Source organism: Caretta caretta, chromosome 12 (assembly GCF_965140235.1).
Source record: "Caretta caretta isolate rCarCar2 chromosome 12, rCarCar1.hap1, whole genome shotgun sequence".
NCBI classification, from domain to species: Eukaryota; Metazoa; Chordata; order Testudines; family Cheloniidae; genus Caretta; species Caretta caretta.
This window is the reverse complement of record NC_134217.1, coordinates 2,428,441-2,448,788: the sequence shown is the minus strand read 5'-3', so window position 1 is coordinate 2,448,788 and position 20,348 is coordinate 2,428,441. Positions and strand designations below refer to the sequence as shown.

At 54.0% G+C, this 20,348-nt stretch overlaps 1 protein-coding gene across 7 annotated transcripts in view; it reads left to right on the top strand.

The window, feature by feature from the left end:
* Positions 1-20,348, top strand: part of CARMIL2 (capping protein regulator and myosin 1 linker 2) — a 139,219-nt gene that overhangs the window by 92,729 nt on the left and 26,142 nt on the right. For all 7 annotated transcript variants that reach the window (XR_012664514.1, XM_075118251.1, XM_048816442.2 and 4 more), the window contains 5 exons: positions 1,941-2,028; positions 2,982-3,113; positions 3,658-3,724; positions 11,217-11,485; positions 19,720-19,823. Coding sequence is in view for 6 of the 7 variants with exons in the window: in XM_075118251.1 (XP_074974352.1) it covers positions 1,941-2,028; positions 2,982-3,113; positions 3,658-3,724; positions 11,217-11,485; positions 19,720-19,823 (660 nt within the window). In the remaining variant the exon portion in view is untranslated. The remainder of the gene's footprint in view (positions 1-1,940; positions 2,029-2,981; positions 3,114-3,657; positions 3,725-11,216; positions 11,486-19,719; positions 19,824-20,348) is intronic.

Sequence of the window (20,348 nt, the reverse complement as noted above, 5' to 3'; positions counted from 1 at the left end):
TGGTTGGGATGATTTAGTTGGGGTTGGTCCTGCTTTGAGCAGGGGGTTGGACTAGCTGACTCCCGAGGTCCCTTCCAGCCCTGATATTCTGTGATCGCAGCCCAGAGTGGGCAAAGCAAGTGGACGGGGCATCCCTGCCCAAGTGGCACAGGCTCCTTGTCCCTCCCCTTGCACCACAGCTCCCTGCCAGATGGACCAGAGCAGCCTGGCTTCCACTTCCCCGCCCTGCCCAAATCCTTACCCCTCCCTGCTGGCTCAAGGCTTCCTGCCAGGCTCCCAGTGCAGATTCTGGATCTGGGCTCCCAGCCACTTGTGATGCATGTGTGGGAGTTTCCAGGTGAGTGCTAACCAGTCGAATAATCCTTGGCGCTCACAATCCTCTCTCCTTGGCAATCCATACCTGTGTTTCAAAAACTGCTGGAGCTGAGCCCCTGACAAAGGAGTGCAGCATCATTGTCCCCATTTTATAGAAGGGGAAACAGAGGCAGGGAGGTGCAGTCACATGGTGAGCGTGTGGCAGAGTTGGGCCTAGAACCTGGGACTCATAGGTCCCAGTCCTCTGCTCAATGCCCTAGACCAGACCAGGCCAGGGTCAAGGTGTCTAGGCCTCAGTTACGATGTCAGATTGAGACAAGATTGACGCTGGGCCCGCAGTTCACGTTCCCTCCTTGGTTTATTTGCACGGAGGGTCTTGTGGGAGCTGCTTCCTGGGAACCCATCCCTTCACTTTCCTGCTGTACAGAAGGCTAAGCTGTTCCTCTGCCACAGGGCCCAGGCTGTGGGAGGTGACTCTGATTTCCCCCCTTTTTGCCTGTGCCCCATTGCCTAGGAACCAAGTGCAGGTGATGTGAGGGCGGCAGCTTTGGCACGAGCAGATTGTGTTCAGGCAGCCTCTGCGTGGGTCTGCCCACTCCCTGCAGCTCGGCGGAGCGGTGCCTGGTACCACTTTCCCTTTGGCGGGGCTGGGGGTCTGTGCTCGGGCCGTGTCCTGGTCTTGTGGGTGCCTGTTGCACAGACCACATGCCCTTGGGTTGCCTGGCGAATCTGCAAGCTGCTGGAATGGTCTGTTAGCTCTGCTGCTCCTGGCTCACTATCAAAGGTATTTGGGTCTGGAGAGCAGCTGTCGCCCCCGCAGCCCAGCTCAGCCCAGCTTGAGCTTGCATATGGGGCAGTACAAGGTCTAGGGCCCTCAGTCCCCTGGCCACCCAAGCGAGGGCAGGATGCGGCGGGGCTCTGGCCTTGTCAGATTAGCCCACAGTGCAGGGCTCCCCTTTGGATGGGGTCATAAACCTTCCTCCTCCGGTGCCCCAGGGGCTCCCTCAGGGTGATGCACCGCCCCCAGCATGGCTGGGGAGCTCTGACCCCTCCTGTGGGGCTGCCCAGGCAAGGGACTCTGGGCCCCTTGGAGTAATTAGTGCATGCAGAAGAGGCTGGTCTCGCTATCCCCATGATGGGGAGGCTGAGAGGTGCGGGGAGTCTACGGCGGGGCTGGGGACTGATCCTAGGGGCCATGTTCAGCCTGTCAGGGCATTTCCTCTCTGCTTTCCTGGCTTCCTGTCCCGTGCCCTCGCCCCAGCGCCAGCCTTGCCCTCCACGCTGCCTGGCAGGCTCTCTCCCAGCACCAGCTGCAGTGGCTAGAGGCTAGCTTGGCTTGTACTTCGATGTGAGCTCTGCGGGGCAGGGGCTGTATGTGCAACACCTGGTACCATGGGGCCCGGCTCACGATTCCGGCTCCTTAGCATGAGTGCGATGCGGGTGGGGGCCTGGTTAGCCCTGCTTCCTGGCCTGTTCTCTTGCATCTTCCCTGGCTGCAGCACTGGCTTACTGGGATGGGAACTGGCTTCTGTGGCCTTCCCTCTCCCCTCCACTGCTCCCATGGGATGGGGGGCTCAGCCCCCCCCCTCCCCGCCACGCACTAACCGCCCTGTCTCTTCTCGCAGCGAAATCAGGCTGTCTGTCATTGCGGCTGTGGCCGACGGGCTGATCCACGAGGTGCTGGAGGACCTGACAAGTGCTCAGTGCAGGCTGGTGAGTAGCTATGTTTGTTCTCTCCTTCCTCCGGGGCTCTGCCAGGCAGAGAGGTGCCAGCTTGAGCACACAGCCTCTCCCTTCTGCTCCTAGTGCCGGCGGCCACATGGATGGCCCACTTCCTGGTGCGGCCCAGGGGTCTCAGGGTGCCCGCTGTACTGGTGGGGCTAGACTGGGCTTTGCCCGGCACGGGGCAGCTGACTGCAAAGACTCTCCCCTGCTGCAGTCCTAGGCAGCTGCCAGGGCTAGCACCCGCAGCTGAGCCAGCCTTCAAAGAGGGCAAGACTGGAGCTGTGGCTCTTGCCTCCTCTCCAGGGTCTGCACAGGGTGAGGCAGCTGCACCCTTCCAAGGGCCCCGGAGGCACCGGGCCTGCCTCCGACCTGAGTCACTGCTCCACCACACTCCTCACCAAGGGCTCTGACTTAAAGCCACGATTAATCCCTGGCGTGCCAAGGCCATTGACCTCGGGCATTGCCCAGTCTAGTGACGGGGAGCAGCTGTTGTGCAGCCCCTGTTCAGAACTTCCTCTCGCTGCTTTTCTCCTAGGCCGGCTTCTCCCCCAGGTATTCCCCCTCCCCAGCAGAGCAGCTGGGCTTGTTGCCCTCCCCTTGCTATGGCACCATCCTGGGATTGACTCTTTGGTGCTATTTGTCTCCTGCCCCTTTCAGTGCAGGGCCAGGAGCCACCCTGTGGCTGAGAGCGGTAAGGAATTGCCAGGGGAAAACCAACACCAGCTGGATTTTTTGTGCCAGGTCTCTGTGTCTGAAGTGGGCTCTGCTGGCACCACACCTGGGCTGTGAGGGGGAAGTTTTGGCAGGCCAGAAGCCTGCTAGCAATAGAAACATGGATGGCACGTTACTGGAGCTCATAAGGAGCAGGGCATTATTATACATAAATTATTCCCCCGATGAAGCACGGCAGGGCACATTCAAGGGCTACTTAATGGTTTTAGGCAGAAGATCTCGCCAAGCAACCTCCAGATCTTCATGTGCTACAGGCAGACAATATTGAGGAAGACGATTTTCAGCTAAAGAAGAGCAGGAATCTGCTGGATGTTGCTGAGAAAAGCTTTGCAGCTGAGGAGGTATGGCTTGGGATCCTTCTCTCCCCTTCATGCTAATGTCCAGGCTGACACAGTGGGTTAAAGATATTAAATCAAGATCCAATAGAAGGAGATGTTAAACCTTTCCCTGAGCTCTGAGCAATATTAATTGTGCTCAAGGGGTGCTGATCTGTCCAGACAAAGACAATTAAAATAATTGCCGGTACAATCGTTCATAGATTTGGGTGGTTCTCTGGGAGTGTTTGGATTTCTATAGCCTTCCTGATTTAGTTGGGGTTGGTCCTGCTCTGAGCAGGGGGTTGGACTAGATGACCTCCTGAGGTCCCTTCCAACCCTGAGATTCTATGATTTGGAGCCCATTTTAAAATGCAAATGTATCAGGCCCAAAGCCTGTAATGCAGCTGCCAGATTTTGTTTTGTAATCTTGGCTTTTGCCATCTCAGCCCCTCCAAGGCCCGGTTATTCAAGAAAGGCGAATGGAATTGCTCTCCACTTGCAATTAGCCCTGTGTACGTTTTGCAGAGCACTGCATGCTGAAAAGCAACATCTCCCCCTCTCTCTGCAGTATAAGATGGCTCTGAGGAGGAAGAACAAGCACTTCAGGAGCATCCGGCCCATGCCTGCCATGAGAAGTAAGGCTGATGCAGAGATGTTCTCTGCTTACAACTGTGAGTCAGTGGCTACTCTGACATCTGCAGGGTTGGTCATTTTTAGGTGTCTATTGTGGCATCACAGATGACATCCAGGTGTCTATCATCAATCCCTGGTAGTGCAGGTGTCAGATGACTTAAATTCTGGGATGGGGGTGGAGGGAGGGGCTACAGAACCTATGAGGACAGGAGACAGACCCTCTTCAAAGAGGGATGCAGGTCAGATGGTCAAAATACAGGGACGCTGAGCAGAGAGGCCTGGAGAGTGCCAGCTGCGCTAAGTAGGAGTCCCAGGGGGCAGTGAACTTTGCCCAGCGAAACTCTGCCAGGGTATGCACATGGGAACGAGACAAGGTCCCAGCCCCTGGCCAGCCGCGGAGCAGTCCTAAGGTGGTGGTGACAGTCCTCCCACCCAGTGTGGCTAGTATTCAGCTCTCCTGTCTCCTCGGTGGGGTTCGTGGTGGTGCGTTTCAGTTATGGACTCTAGAGACTGGCCTAAGACTGCAGGTTTGTTTCCCGCGGGCAGCCAAATAGATATGGGGTGGGCCTGACTTTTGATGTAGTCTGGTTGGCGCAGACGTTGCCCGGCCCCTGAACTGGACACAGGCTGCCTCTCCATTGAAGAGCTTTATGGTGACTTACTGCATCTGGAGCGAACCCTTCTCCAATAGAAGTCAATTGTAAAACTCTCATTGACTCCAATAGGAGCAGTGCTAAGCCCTCTACCCTGGCCATCTTGGGGCTTTGGCATTACCGGTTTCACTGATCGCCTCACACCAGGTGTTGCTTTTGAGTCACGTTGCTATAAGTCAGCCAGGCGATGTCAGAATTACCCACAAGGCTGCTGGCACCGTGTGGATGCAGATCTGGGAAGGGATCTCGCTTGAAATTTGCCTTTCCAACAGCTTGCACAGCTCGCCTGGTTCCAGAGAGCCAAACTCCAGAGCTTCTGCGGGACAGAGTGAACCTGGTATCTCTCTTTTATGAGAACAAACGCAGCAGATCAAAGCCATGCTTCTGTGACTGATATACAAACATCTTGTTGCCTGGATATATTCGTCTGCATTGTCCCCAAAGTCTTCCTCCTTCTCTAGTGGTTTTAGCACCCTGTGGCCACAGCCCCATATTTTAGCATGGTTTAGCTTCCAGGCCTCCGGATCAGCAGCAGGCTTGGTGCCAGTCAGCCTGGGACAGTGCTGGTATCACCCCTCATGTGGGGTCGCTGGCCCAGTTGGTTCACCTGTTTCATGTTGTGAGGCATGGTTTTAAGTTCCCCTTGAGTCCATGGGGAGGCGTAATAGGAAGTGCCGGCCCCTTGTTTAGCATAAAATGCCTGGGGCCAGTGACTGGAGCCATTGTAAGGAATTGTGACATGAAATGAAATGACTCCTTTCCCAAGATGCCCTGGGGCAGCCCCATGAATATCTGTTTAGAAAGGCGCACATGCAGTTTTTAGCTCTCTCTGAGTAATAACCCTGTGTGAGGCATCTGTGACTCATGGCTCTGCTCTGGGGTGAGGAGAGCGACTTCTCGAGCCACTCAGCCCTACTGCTGAGCCCCAGATCGATTTAGGGCTTGTGGGAATCTGAAAATCATTGCTAGTGCTTTGTCCCATGGGGGGAGCATTTCCCATTGTCTGGGTCTGTAGAAATAAGCTTTATCTGATTTAGTCCACAGGCAGTTGCAGGGAGATGTTACTACTTCCCTGCTCCGAGGGGAAGGTCTGTCCGGTGCGCAGCGTAGATCAGGCAGATGAGTATCAAACGATGGTGGAACACACCCCGAGAATCTGCAGTGCTCGGGAGAGGCGGGCGCGGCTGCCATCTCTCCATGGTGACGCTGGCAGAGCAGCTTTTGTCAGCTCCAGGTGTCACCCTCCGACTGCAGCACAGAGAGGGCACAGGGAGGTTTGTAGCAGGTCGGCCCCAGGCGTTCTTGTCACAGAATCTGGCCAGTTGGAAAAATGGATTTGCTTAAAGGGAAGCTTTCAACAGGCAAAACATCCTGTACGAATATCCATACCCAACAGCTTTGTGTGCTGGAGTCGCCGTCTGCTACAATGGAACAGGAGCAGAACCTCCCCCAAGGGCTCTTAGATCTAGAGGGAGGAAGGACTGGGCTGGGCTCCCCTATGAAGCTCTGATACGTTGCTTTGCAGTGAAAGGAGGTTTGTCTGTGCCAGGATTGCAAACATCTAGGGCTCGAGCTGCATGTTTCCCTCTCCAAGGAGTGGAATCCCCTGTGTGTGAAGGGCTCTCTGCAGCCTATGCCCCAAGCTGCTGGTCCTTCAGGATCCTGCCGCCCCCAGCTCCCTGATGTGGGCCTGATGGGGGAGGGGAGTTAACCCTGAGCCCCGGTTATTGGTGTCCTGCCCACAGGACAGTGTCCATCATTTATTCTGCCCATGTGGTGGAATAAATGAGCCAACAGGGAGGTTGGGTGCATGTGAATCTCTCACACTCACACACCTTAGTGAACTCAAGGGGTTTCATTGCAAATCCAGCAGCTGGGAATATGCCCTGCGTATGGGACCATTCCTGGGGCTATCCGCTGAGTGTGTGGCACTCTGTCTTTTGGGGCAGCTGTCAAACAGCTGTGGTTCCTTGTTTCGTGGTGACGCAAGGATAAATCCAGGAATTGTTTGTAGAAGATTCCACGTTCTGCCTTCACTCCAGCGGTTTACCGCGCTTGTATGGGCGAGCAAACCCAGTGGAGACGGCTTCTGAAAATGTCAGCGAAGGAGGCACTGTCTGATGGCATTTGGCCTGCCTTTCCCTTCCCTGCATGCTGTGCCTTGCCATGGGATGCTTCAGGTCTTACAGTCTGTGCTGGGAAGCCAGCCTCCTGGTGACAGTATCGCTTGACAGGAGCTCACTGGAGGAATGAGGGGGAGGATGTGGGCTGTTTCACATTAACCAGCGGGACCTGGGTGTTCGGCAGAAGCAGGGTCTGATCCTGGTGTGATTCCGAGTCCAGCTCTGGAGGGATTCGCTGGCCATGTATCACCGAGCCCAGTGACAGCGTCATGGGCCCCACCTTGGGAGAGAGTGTTGACCATGGGGGCCCTGAATAGGCCCCAGCGCACAGTGAGGAAATCCAGAGCCAGCAGCAGCCTCTGTAATGCAAATAAAAGTAGCCGGAATGCTGCCTAGCCCGCGCTGCTCTAACAGGCACCGACTCTGGCAAAAATAAAAGCAGCCGCTGGATTTCCACTCCGCTTTATGCCTGGGTCTCTGCGGTAATGCAGTCATGCTGCAGGGTGTTTATTCCCATTCCGGCTCGGGCGTTTTCATGTCAGATTTCCAAGGTTTCTGCTCGCATTTTTTTCCCCCAAACCTTTTGTTACTTGAGTTACTTTGGGCTGTGAGAGGGAAAACTCTGCAAAGGACCAGATCATTCCATATCTGTTAGCATTGCCCCTGGAGCTGCGGGCCATATCCAGGGCTGGCCAGTTGGCTAACAAGCTTCCTTGCAGTACACGTGGGTCTAACCCCTTCCGCTCCAGAGTGGGGGGCTGTGCTTGGGGAGTGGGGTTGGCTGCCCCGACAGCTTGTAGACTCCTAGGGTATGTGCTGCAATGGGGCAGCATAGCTAGGCCATGTACCATTTCTAGTGCGTGGGGTCTTGGTGTTACCACAACCAGCTAGAGGACAGCAGTCATGGAGGAGCACCGGTGGCTTCTCTGACTGCCCACTTACCTGGGAGACCGGGGTCTGGTGTTCAAGCATTCACAGTTACAAGTACTGGGTATAATCCTGCCTCTAAAAACAAGGAGCTGACAAAGCTCACTGCACCTTCTGTTCTCTCCCAAAGGGCAGAGGGTGCCTTTCGCCGGTGAGTGGGACACAATGGGGCGCAGGAGTTAAACTCATCTCAGTAGGGCTGCTGGGTGGGGGTGCTGGTCCCTGCTCTGTGGGGAATGGGGTTCTTTTTGCATCTCCCTGCTTGGGCTGGTAAAGGTTGGGAGCAGTCGTGGAGGCAGCGTGCCCAGTCTGCAGGAGAGGGAGTGAACAGAGGCCCTTGCCATTTGGGAAGATGCAACCTGCCAACTGGAGGGTGGAACCTGGGATGTTAAAGGAGCAAATAGAGGTCGCTTGGGCCTGTGAGCTCCATGAGCCCCTTAAATGTACACCTGCCAGTTCTAGGGAGTATTAGAACGGCTGCACTGGGTCAGATCAATGGTCCGTCTAGCCCAGTGTCCTGTCTTCCCATGCCAGGTGCTTCAGGGGGCATGAACAGAACAGGCAACACGTAGTGATCCATCCGCTGTTGTCTGCCCCCAGTTTCTGGCAGTTGCAGGCTAGGGACATCCAGAGCATGGGGTAGCATCCCTGACCATCTTTGCTCATGGCCACTGATCCTCCATGAACTTACTTAATTCTTTTTAGAACCCAGTTATACTTTTGGCCTTTACAACATCCCCACAAGTTCCACAAGTTGGCGCTGCGATGTGTGAAGAGGAACTTCCCTTTGTTTGTTTTAAATCTGCTGCCTGTTAATTTCAGTGGGTGACCCCTGGGTTCTTGTGTTGTGTGAAGGGGTAAATAACACTTCCTGATCCACTTTCTCCACACCAGTCATGATTTTATAGACCTCTCTCATCCCCCCCCTTAGTTGTCTCGTTTCCAAGATGAACATTCCCAGTCTTATTAATCTCTCCTCCTACTGAGGCTGTTCTGTACACTGAATCATTTTTGTTGCCCTTCTCTGTATCTTTTCCAATTCTAATATAGCTCTTTTGAGATGGGGTGACCAGAACTGCATGCGGTATCAAGATATGGGTATACCACGGATTTATATATCAGCATTATGATATTTTCTGTCTGTCTTATCTATCCCTTTCTTAATGGTTCCTCACATTCTGTTCGTTTTTTTGACTGCCGCTGCACATTGAGTGGATGTTTTCAGAGAACTACCCACAATGACGCCAAGATCTCTTTTGAGTGCTAATAGCTAATTCAGACCCCATCATTTTAAATGTATAGTTGGGATTGTTTTCCAATGTGCATCACTTTTCATTTATCAACATTGAATTTCATCTGCCATTTTGTTGCCCAGTCACTCAGTTTTGTGAGATCCTTTTGTAGCTCTTCAGTCTGCCTGGGACTTAACTCTCTTGTAGTTTTGCATCATCTGCAAACTTTGTCACCTCCCTGTTTACCCTTTTTTCCAGGTCATTTATGAATATGTTGAATAGGACTGGTACCAGAATACACCTTGGGGGATACCACTATTTACCTCTGTCCATTCTGAAACCTGACCATTTATTCCTACCCCTTGTTTTCTGTCTTTTAACCAGTTACAGATCCATGCAAGGACCTTCCCTCTTATCCCCGTCTTGTGCCAGAATCCATCGCTCCACGTTCCTAGCCCCGAGGGGCTCTTTGTACATAATGTACCACGTGGGACTGCAGGTTCAGGCAGGGGGAGGTGGCCGCTGGGGCAGAGAAGGTTCTTCCCACATGGAGCATTCTCAGTGTAGCATCAGCCACTCAACAGCGAACCGTTCCCACTGGGGGACCCAGACATGCACTCTGTTCCTGCCAGTGCTGGGCCCCGGAACGGGCTGCCCTAAGGCAGCAGGCCGGTCTGTGGTGTTGCTGGAGCCCCCACAGGTGGCACTGGATTAGAAGATGTGTCCTGTACCCCAGGGCCTGCAGTGCTAGCTCTTTGCACTGGCATGGCAGCCGCGTCGGGCACGGCCCCTCTCTGCCCTGCTCATGAGAGCTGCTGGCTCATTTGGGAATGGTTCTGATGGCCCCAGCAGCGGGATTTGGAGGGAGTCCAACCCCAGCTCCTGCTCCTCTCCTGGAAACGGTCTCTCTCTCCTTCCCCACCAGCTGGCTACGGGTGAGGAAGGGACTGACTTAAGAAAGCAAACGCCGTTGAGCCCAGCGAGGAAATGCCCTGCCTGCTAGTAGCGCCCCCTTCTAGCTGCACTAGGCCCTGATCTCCTGCTTAGCGCTGCATCAGCACAGAGCTGATCGCGGACAGCCACACGTCGGTGTTTAACTGCATGTAGCAAGGAGGGCCAAGCAGGAGAGTCTGAGCAATGCGGACTCTCTGGAACCCACTGTGTGGTCAGGTCAGTAGAAATACTAGCCTTTGTGCAGCCACCCTCCTGAGGTCTGTCGGTCGGTCTGCATGTGATGGGGGTGTGTAATGCGCAGCACTCCAGGTTGGTTGCCTGTTGCCTCTCAGAGAGACACTCACCCTGGTACCTTGCTTATGCTGCTGAACAGACGCAGGCCCTGATCCTGCAGTTGGATCAGTGTAGTGGGCCCCAGCACTGCATGGGGTCTGATCGGAGTCATTGGTCTCTTTGTGGGCACAGGGTTTGCCCTTGTGGCTCCGATGGCTGGTTCCGGAGCAGCCGTTTTTGAGTGGTATCGATCCTACCCGGGCCACTGCCAGCTGCAAGGGTGATGGGAACCTCTTCACTGCCAGCAGGCATACAGGCTCCAGAGAGAAGGTGCTGGTCCAGGCCGCCAAAGGACAGTGCTGACCTGACCCGCCCTCTGCTATAGAAGGTCCTTGGTGGGAGCATAACCATTGCATCTCCCCAACAGAACCCCTAGGGGTGGGAGGCAGGGGCATCCCCTCTAGCCCTTCCGGGGGTGAATTCCCCTCGAGCACAGGCAGGTGAGTGGGAGCAGGGAAGTGGGACTTGGCTGATCTGCCCCACCCATTGTAGCTCCCCCCTTGGGTACTCTGCTGGGATGTGATTAATCTCTATTGGCGTGTGTGCTGTTTCAGGGTAATACAGTATCACAGATAAAACTATTGTTAATTATTATTTTATTATCGGTTGTGTTTGTCAGAGTGCCTGGGAGCCCTAGCCAGGACCCCACTGTGCCAGGCGCTGTACAGCCACAGAACAAGGAAACAGCCCCTGCCCCAAGACCTTATGTCTAACACACTAGCCTGTTAGACCAAGCTTATTGGGACTGAATGCATGATCTCGGTTATCAGTCCAAGTGCCACCTGGCTAAACTGGGCTCTGTTTGTTTGAATCGATTCTTGCTAGTTTTGTCCACTTAAAAGTTAAAAGGAGAGCAGCAATTTCTCCCCTGGCAGCTCTTCAGCTGCCTGTGCCCAGAGCAGGAGCGAGCCCTGACCAGTGCCCTACTGACATGCACGAAAGTCTGCCCAGATGCTGGCAGCCCTCTGTGCACGAGCTCCCACCGATCCCCAGGGAAATTCTGTGCATGGAAGGCCATGCCCCAAGTCCGTTCCAAGAGATTGATGCACAAGCTACTCCCACTGTCTGTGGCATTTTTGCAAATTGTGGCAAGGGTTATTTTTCCCCTGTGGTGCTGGGAGCACTGAACGTGCTAGCCATGATCTGCAAGGCTGTCTGAGCTGCTTGTGTAATAATCTCCCTGTGGCAGGAACCCCTGCGCAGGGACAGCATTCTGCCTGTGCCAGATTTTCAAAGGTTTTCTCCACCTTCTTCCCCCCCCCCGCCCCCCAGGTCTGTCGGAGCTCGATCTTCAGGCAGAGGCAGAAGATAACAAGATTGGAACTCACCAGGCTCTGCTGTCAGTCAGCTGTGCCTCTCTGAAGTCACGCCCTGCCTCCACAAAGGATGCTGAGACTGGAAGCAGTTTGCTTCCTTTCCCGGAGCCTGCACCCATACAATCCCTCATGGACCTGCCAACTGAGGGAGAGAAACTGGAGCACTACACCCGAGCTAGGCCCCGACCCAACCGCAGGAACAAGCGGCCTCCAAGCAAGCCGAGTGTAAGCCTGCTTTTCATTCTTCAGTCAGGCAGGGCTTAATTATGTCACGGGGAAATATCTTTAATCAGCAGTTATTCCAGCCCTGAAAGATGAAAGATACCGAGCAGCAGCTGTTTTATTATGCAGTCATCAGCTGGACTTCGGCTGCTGCTGGTTTTTACCTTAGAGGAGAAGGTTTTAGCTGAGGGTATGTGGTGGTTTTATATTGCCGGTGGATTGCTAAAATCTTGAGATGCTGCAGCAATGTTGTAGATGTGACACAAGCAGAGAAGCTGCAGTTTGCATGCAGGGGCTTTGCCCATTTGCAGTGTCGTTTTCTATCTGACTATATTGATTTGAAACCTTTTTGGCTGGGTTGAAGGTCTCTGGTGGGGGGTGTATTTCCTACCATCCGGAGCCTTCAGCAAAACTGGGAAATTTGCTTTAACTCTTAGATGCTTGTTTGCCCCAAGGATGCACTGGCCTGATGAGACGGCCCTTATCCTTTTGAACAGATTTGGAATTAACCGTGTATCTTTTCCACAGTAAAAAAGCTCACTGACTGTTATATGGCTCTCTGATACTTCTGACTCATTTGATTAGTTTCAAAAGTGACAGGATCTGCCCCCTTTCTGTCAATCAGTTCATTTATAACTCAGCCTCAGGCCTCGGGGGAAGGCAACATAACTTTGGGGGGCTGTGAAGTTAGAGCCTAAATAAAGCGAGCGATCACCATTCCTGGGGGAGGTGGGTAGTCATTTAGGCCAGACTAGCCCATCTCATGGCGGGATGGTTTTAAAAAGCTGAGGAGCAGAGTTTGGTTCCCTTGTCAAGCTGTTTCTGTTAATTGATCATTGGCTGGCTTCGTTTTCAAAGCAGGGGATTCTGTTTCCATGCAGAATGAACCCAGGGTTTGCCCAGCACACAGGGAGAGTCTGGTGCTCCCCAGCCCCTCCTGGGAGTAAGCATCCGCTCTCGGTGCAGGCAGGCTGCAGCTCCCCTATGCTGATGTGGCAGGGCTCAGACTCCCATACGTGGGCTTTGTTCTGAGCAAGGGTAATGGGGGTGTTGCCCCCCCAGGCTCCCAGTGGTAGAGGTCTGGCCCACTCCAGGCTCATGTCCGAGGAGGTGCGGCCCACCCTCCGAACCCCACTCGGCACCAGTTCTGCCTCCCTGGCATGTAGGGAGCACAGAGGCTCCCTTTGCGCAGCCTACCCTCTGCCAAGGGTGAATTCCGCCCTGGCACCTGCATGTCATCAAACCTGGCACCTGCATTCCAAGCTCTGCGGAGCTGCCACCTGGCAGGGGCATTGGGAGAGTCCCTGGCTGAGGACCACGTCGTGCACTGGGAGTCGCACTGGGCTGGCCTCTCATAGCATGCTTGCATCTACCCCCTTGTTTAGGCATCTCCTGTGGGCCAAAGGGGTTTGATGAGATTTTACCAGAGGGCTCAGCAGGCTGCCGCTGATTTTGCGTCTCTCCAGCGTCAGGGTTAGCGACTGTGTCCCTGTTCCGCAGCTGAGACAGGGTGCCCCTCTGACCTCACGTCTCGCCTTCCCTCTCTTCCACTGGGGCCCAGCAGACGCAGCCAGAGGGAGGTAACTCTGGCATCAAGCAGGGGCTGTGTGTTTACACACAGTGCAGGGGGGTGGTCAGCCAGGCATCCAAGGTCTAACACCATGAACTGGAAGGGAGAATTGCTTTGTTTGGAGAGAAACCATTCCTGCTCCTTATTGAGCCTGAGATGATAAGTCTTAACGGCCTCTTCCCAGCAACACAGTTCCTTGGGTCGATGAGAGCAGGGTAACCTCCAGCCTCCAAAGAGGAAAGGCTCTTTAGGGTCTCTCCTTTCTCCCTGCACCACCGAGACCCAGGAACCTCCCCTGGCGCGTCCCCCCAAGATTTCACTGGGCTCAGACCTGGCATGTGCAGAACATTGCCGCTGCTGTGCTGGCATCCAGGACTGGCAGTAAGAGAGCTGCAGCCTGTACCGGTGCTCACCCCTTAGGGGACTGGGGCTTGCCAGCCCTGATTATAGAGTGAGGCACCCCTGGGGTGGCTCAGGGGATTCCCTAGAAAGGGCAGCAGGGCGCTGCACAAAGGGCAACGCTCCAGAAGCTGTGGTTGAATCTGCAGAATGAGGAATGGCTCCTGCGGGGAAGACAGGAGACCAGGGAAGTTGCCCTAGGCAGGGAGGCCTGGGAGAGACCCTGACCCAGGGAAGAGCCTGCAAAGGCCCCAGCCAGGAAGGCCTGGGAGGAGAAAGAGGAAGCTTGGGTTGGGTGGCCTTAGGACTAGACTTGGTCTGAGGAGTGGAGGGTTTTGAGGGCTTATTTTACATTAATAAGCCCAGGCCCTAGGGAGGGGTATTTTTGCCCAAGAAAAAACTTGAAGGGAAGTTTTATTTGAAAAGTCCAAGAGGGGAAACGGAGGCAGGCTGCCTCTAGCGTGAGCCCAGGCCACGGGGGTGCATGGGAGGCAGCCGGCCTGATTCCATTGCCTCACTAACTAGCAAGCTATATTAGCGGTACAGTCAGGCCCCAGGTTTGCACGGCTGCTGAGAGTATGAGGGTGATCGTCTTGACACATCTCCTCTACACGAGAGAGGATGAGTTCCCTCCCATGTTGGCCAGTCTAGTAGCAAGTTGCTCCTACAGACAGGGACAGGCCCAAGGGACTGGCATGGCACTGCCTTTGGACTGTGGGGTTTTCTAGTCCGATCCAGGCAGGAAGAGTCCTTACGGGTTAGTATTGCCTGAGCGTTTGGCTAGGGCCGTATCTGACAGAGGTGATGTGCAAGTGGATGCTTAATACTGGCATTGCTCTCCAGAGACACAAATAATGGTGGAATGAAAAGCTGGTATGGATTTAAATGCCAGCAAAGAAGAAATAGCCTTGCGCTTGTCAATTGCAAGCCATCAGCCCTGTGCAGCTCATGGGACCAGACCAGGGTCGGACTCTTGAGGGGAATACCTAGTGCTGATGTAGCTTGTTTCTCTCTGTCCCTTGGAGATGGTGGGCCAAGGTCTGCACTTGGAGCGGTAGGCACCCTTCTAACGGAGTCACTGCAGCTCGTCTGAGTGTGCCAGGGATTTGACCTAACTTTGGGGCAAACACTGTTCATCCTTTCCCAGGCTGCCCACCCTCGCCTTGGCTCCGGGACGAGGTGCTTCGGCATCTGCCCCTTGCAACGTCTGGTTTTGTTGTGCAGTGCTCTCCTTGCTCTGCAGCTGCTGCTCACTAGTCGGGTTCTCTGCATGGTGCCTTCAACATCTGGGGCTGCTCAGACATGCCTGAAATGGTTAGCAGAGAACCCCAGCATGCTAAGGGCACCTTTGTGCCCCACGGCCGTTGCTCGGGTGCCTCGGGCTGGTTGTAGGTAGCCACTGAGGTAGCGCACTCTATCAGGAGCCAGTCCCAGTTCGCTTTACTGGCTATGGCCCAAAGGTCAGCTTTTACAGGTGCGTATTTAAGGTTTATACACCTGCTTAAGTACTTTGCTGAGTCGGAGAATGAGCATCCCAAGGATAATTAAGCCACTGAACTGTGGCTACCTCTGGGATGCAGAGCGGTGGCTAGCAGGTGTACAGGCATTCTTCAAAAGACACACTCTGTGGCAAACACTTAGCAGTGAAGAAGGAGAGACCCTGGTTGGTTTGGCCCAGTAGGAAGAGAAATCAAAATGTTGGCTCCATCCCAGCCAACGCTTGTAGTTCCTGTGAGCTCGCAGGGCTTGGGAGTGCTGCAGAGCTGCTGCAATTTGAAAGTACTTTTTAATTCATGGCATTGATGGGACAAAACGTCTGAGTTAACTGACCTAGAACTAGGGACGAATATGAGCCAGACACCCCCAGACGCTGGGGCAGTTTGCATCTGCAGACAATGCTGGGAAAGAATCCTGACTACTCCACACAGGCCCATGCGAAGGGCTCTGCAAAAGTTTTGCCTCGTGAGAGGCCTGTGCATCTGCATGGTGGGAACAGAAGCAGATGGCTCTGAGAAGATAGGACTGTGCTTAAAGCTTTTGCCACCTCCTGTAAGTAACCCCATTAGAAGGGGCTTTGTAGCCCAGTCCTCCCTTTGTGCATTGTATTTAGACTGGGGGTGGTAGGGGGCTCCTGTGGCTTTTGATGGAGCCGTGGAAAATCCCCAGAAGGGAGCATTCAGTTCACAAGGCAACAGATCCCATTTTAGCGCTCAGTAACTCCAGCCCTCCATAAGCATGCTTGAATTCTGCCAGAGCGGGCTGCTGCAGGTGAGTGGGGAGGAGGAAGTGTGGAAGGATGAGAGCCCTTCCAGGTGTTTAGCTGGGATTATTACAACCTAGCAGCTGCTCTGTGTCTGACTGCACCCCCAGGGAGTCCGTGGCCCTCCTAGCAGTCGGGGAGGAGGCTCAGGGGGGCAATGTTCCATTCCACTGCCCTGTCGATAGGACTAAACATATAGAATTATGATAACACTTTGCACTTGGTGCTTTTACATTTTCTTTCCAAAGGGCCTTCCACACAGTAACTAGTTCATCCCTGCAGCCTTCCAGGGAGTTGGGTAACCCCATGTGACTAACCCCATCTTCAGCTGGGGAAACTGAGGCACTCAGCAGGCTGCACCCAGATCTAGGGGAAAAGGGTGCAGTTCTCCTGGGCCAAAGTGAATGGGGCTGTAAATGGTGATGTAAGTTGCTTATTGCATATACATGCCCCTGAAAATGGGGCTCGTGGTACTAGTGCTTTGGCCGTAGCCTTGGTTGGACAGTGCTGTTGTTGCACCATGTTGGCATTCAGTGTGTGTGCGCAAAATGAGCACGAGATGTGCCGGCTCAGCAGGCGGGGGTTGCACAGGGGTGAAGATCGCATAGCTCTCCTGCCCTGCTTTATGTTACACCCCACTGGTTAGCTGTTCATCTGGCTAGTACCCCTTCTGCCTGAGCAACAGTGAGCTGTAGCTCACGAAAGCTTATGCTCAAATAAATTGGTTAGTCTCTAAGGTGCCACAAGTCCTCCTTTTCTTTTTGCGAATACAGACTAACACGGTTGTTACTCTGAAACCTGCTGGCAAGCAGTTACCCGACTGGCACTGTGAAGGGGCAGGAGGGTATAGGCTCCTGTATGCCAGGCTTGGTCTGAGCGTTGGCCTCCCCCTGCCTTTTTAGTTCCTTGAAAAGCTCCTGTCCGCTCCCTGTCTCTGGAGGCGGGAGCTGGCTGGGGTCTGCAGCCCTCAATAACGGAGTGTCGCTTGCTTGTTGATGTCCCCTATTCCGCTCGCCAGTCTCCACTCCGCCCCTCGAGGGGTGGCTAGAGCTGGTCGCCACCCAGAGGCAGTTGGATGCTCTGAGCTCACCTCCCTCGCTCTGGGAGGCAGTTACCTGGCTGGTTTCCAGCCCCCGCCCTCCCCATTGGAGCCCTTGAGCACACTTGCCCCGGCCTTGTTGCTCAAACTGCTAAGCCATAGAGACCTTCTGCAAGAGCAGAGATCATGTTGGGTGGGGGAATCAGAGGGGTCCCATTCTGAGAACCGCAAGTGATTATCCTCCGAGTGCACACATCCTGCTGGGTTCCTCTCTTGTAGTTGCTGAGGGCTTTTGTCTGCCATGCAAAATGCTCCCTAGACTCGGAAAACAGCCTCTAGAAATCGACTCAGCGGAGAGCTGTGTGTGCTGCAGGCATTGCTCTGCACAGGGGCGCAGGCCTATAGCACCGCCTTGGTACGACACAAACACCGCCTGGGTTGGGAGTGAACCTCCAAGGCTTCCCGCCAGGGGAATATCCCAAGCACCCTGGAGTTCCTCAGAAGGCCGGTCTTTTGTGTTTCTCCTGTCAATCAAAGCACATGGTTGGGCTTGGGTGTGAATGCGACCCCAGGGTTGAAAAGGAACTGCTGGATGGCACAGGCCAATGCCCCATGTGTTTAGCTGGGGGAGCCTCCTTCTGATTGGTCACACTTAACCCAGTCCTCACCTTTGCAGGCGAGGCTGCACGGGGGGAGGTGGGAGTGAGACGAGCAGGAAGGGCAGAGAAACCCTAGAGAGACCAGTGGGATCCAACACAGGAGTGGAGAATAGCAAATTGGACCTGGGAGAACAAGCGGTGTTTGTCTGGGGGAACCTCTCCGGTTCCTATGGCCGTGGGGGGAGCAGCCAGCCAGTCAGATGCACACGTGTGAGGGGAATGTGGTTTGGGGGTGGACCCAGGCCTGTTACGAGATAGCGGGTCGTGGCCCAGGCTGTTGAGTGACTGACACATTTGGGCCACGATGCTCGGATCTGGGCTCTGCCATAAAGTAAAGATAGAGGCTCACTGGAGCAGCGTGTGAGGAGAGCGGTGAAGGGGCCAGACATGGAAGAGGTGAGGAGTCCTTCATGGGATGAAATGAAGAAGCTTGGGCAGGAGATCTGGGCTAGCAGCTGGCCAGCAGGGGCCTGCTCCCACACACAGGAGTAGTGGTGTTTCCAGGGGGACAGGATCAGACCCATAGCACGTGGAATAGTTTCCTAAGGGAAATGATGAAATTCCTTCCCCCAACCCTGGCTGCATAGATCATTTAGAAACCACTGGGGCAAAACACTGGCAATCTGGCACCAGGGCAAGTACCTGGAGTGAGGGTTGGGTTTTGCTGACCAGAAATTGGAGACTATACGGCATACAAATGATCTGACTCCTCACAGCTCTGATGTCACCCAGTTTTGGCCTAGAATATTCCCCATATTTGCAATCTGTATTCGGTGGGGTGTTTTCTTAGGGTGTTAAAAACTGGGCGCCTTGTCCTGGAGCTTTTCCAGTAAGTCAAAAGTGAAATGGAACACATGCAGTCTCCCGCTGTCCAGGCGAAAGCGATTATGAGGCCGCTCCTGAGTCTGTCACTTGGGACACGTGCCCCAAGGATGTTGCTGGGAAGAGGAAGACTGGGCTGCTCTTGGCCATCTCTCTGGAACCGGGTGCAATTTCTTTACTTGGTAACATCACCAAGCATGAGCTGGCAACAAGTTCTAAAAGCACCACATGGGCAATTTTCAGACCTAGGGCCGAGCAGCTGGAAATGCTGCACAGTAATGGCAGGGGGAGCTTAGCCATTACACAGGCTTTGGCTTCAAGCATCAGCTCTTGGGAAGGCGCAGAAGAAAACACACTGGTGCAAAGTACACTGGGGAAGCTAGGCATCACCCCAGCCCGGCCAGGCTGTTTCTTGGAGCTGGGTGTATGTCTGAGCTTGTCTCTGAGCCTGCAGGCAGCGTTGTTTGGGGACAGCCGGGAGGTGCTCCAAGGCTGTGGAGGGTTTGAACTGACTGTCAGGCCTGCAGCTGTGCGCCCTATAACAGGGAAGAAACCGTTTAGATGATGGAAGCAGCGCTTGGCTTGTGATCTTATTCTGGAGTGGTTTTTTCTTTGTCCCTTCTGATGCACAGCCACGTGGCATTGAAGGGAGGCCTTGTGAGCTACTGCAATGGCCCTTGACCTTTCCAGACCACAGTACTCCTTTCAGGAGGCTGATTTGTCTTGTGTACCCCAAGTTTCACCTCACTTAAAAACTCCTTGATTCCCGAATCATACATAAAAATACAGAAGTGTCACAGCACAGTAATACTGACAAATCACTGACTTTCTCATTGTTACCATATAATTAAAAATAAATCCATTGGAATATAAATACTGTACTCACATTTCAGTGTATAGTATAGGGAGCAGGATAAACAAGCCATTGTTTGTATGACATTTTAGTGTGTACTGACTTTGCTAGTGCTTTTATGTCACCTGTTGGCAAAGTGGGCAAATATCTAGATGAGTTGATGTGCCCCCTGGAAGAGCTCTGCTACCCCCGGGTACACATACCCCTGGCTGAGAACCACTGCACTAGTGGATAGAGCGCTGTCCTGGGATTCAGGAGACCAGGGTTATATTCCCGCCTCTGCCACTGGCCTGCTGAGAGACCTTGGGCAAGTCTCTGTGCCTCAGTTTCCCGCTCTGTGAAACAGGGATAGTGTTGCCCTCCTTTAGAGCTTTGAGATCTGCTGATGACGAGTGCTAGGTAAGAGCTGGTTGCTAGTACTGTTATTTTATTATTATTCAACAGCAAATTCATACAAAGGTGTGTACGTGCGCGTGCAATTAAAAAGCAGCTGCATCAGTAGGAACGTCAGGGAGTGATTTCTCACTTTCTCCTGGGGGCGTCCCCCTGAATTCAGCTTCTCCCCTGGCGTCTCGCCTCCCCTCTTCCCTGCTTCTGCAGCACTGAGCTCTTCTGACTGTGGCACTTGCTCGTAGGTCCAGCCAGCCCCGACTGAGAATGACGAGGACAGAAGCATTACTTGCGTGGATGAAGGGCTAGAGGAGTTCTTTACCAAGAAGCTGATCCAAGAGGAGCCGCTGTAAGTAAACGAGGTGTATTCAGTACTGTAGCTGCTACTGGGCCATGCCCGCTGTGTGTCCGCTCTCTGGCAACACAAGCCCTGCCTTCTGGATCTCGTGGGCCTCGCTGTCTGTGTACAGGCAGTGACGCACATGTACCAACCCACAAGTCCTCGGAGCGTCCAGTCCCTGATCCACTGACCATGCACAGAATTACCTGCCGTTCCCACAGGGACGGGACTCCGCAGCTCATGAGTTACACCTTAGAACACAGCTCTGCTAAACATAACATCACGCTCGCATGATCCCAGAACACTGGAGAATTGGGGTCATGCCGGAGGGGGCAAAGCGGCGTGCCCTTCATAAAGGGCATCCTCTGTCCGCTACCAGACAGAGCCACATCTGGTTTGTCCCTGTACCAGATGGGGGACAAACCACCCCAACAGAGGACTGTCCATGCCAAAACTGGACAAGGGACCCCCTTAGCTTAAACACACAGCACTTTGGTCTAGTTATAGTGAAAACAAGAATCAGTTTATTATCAG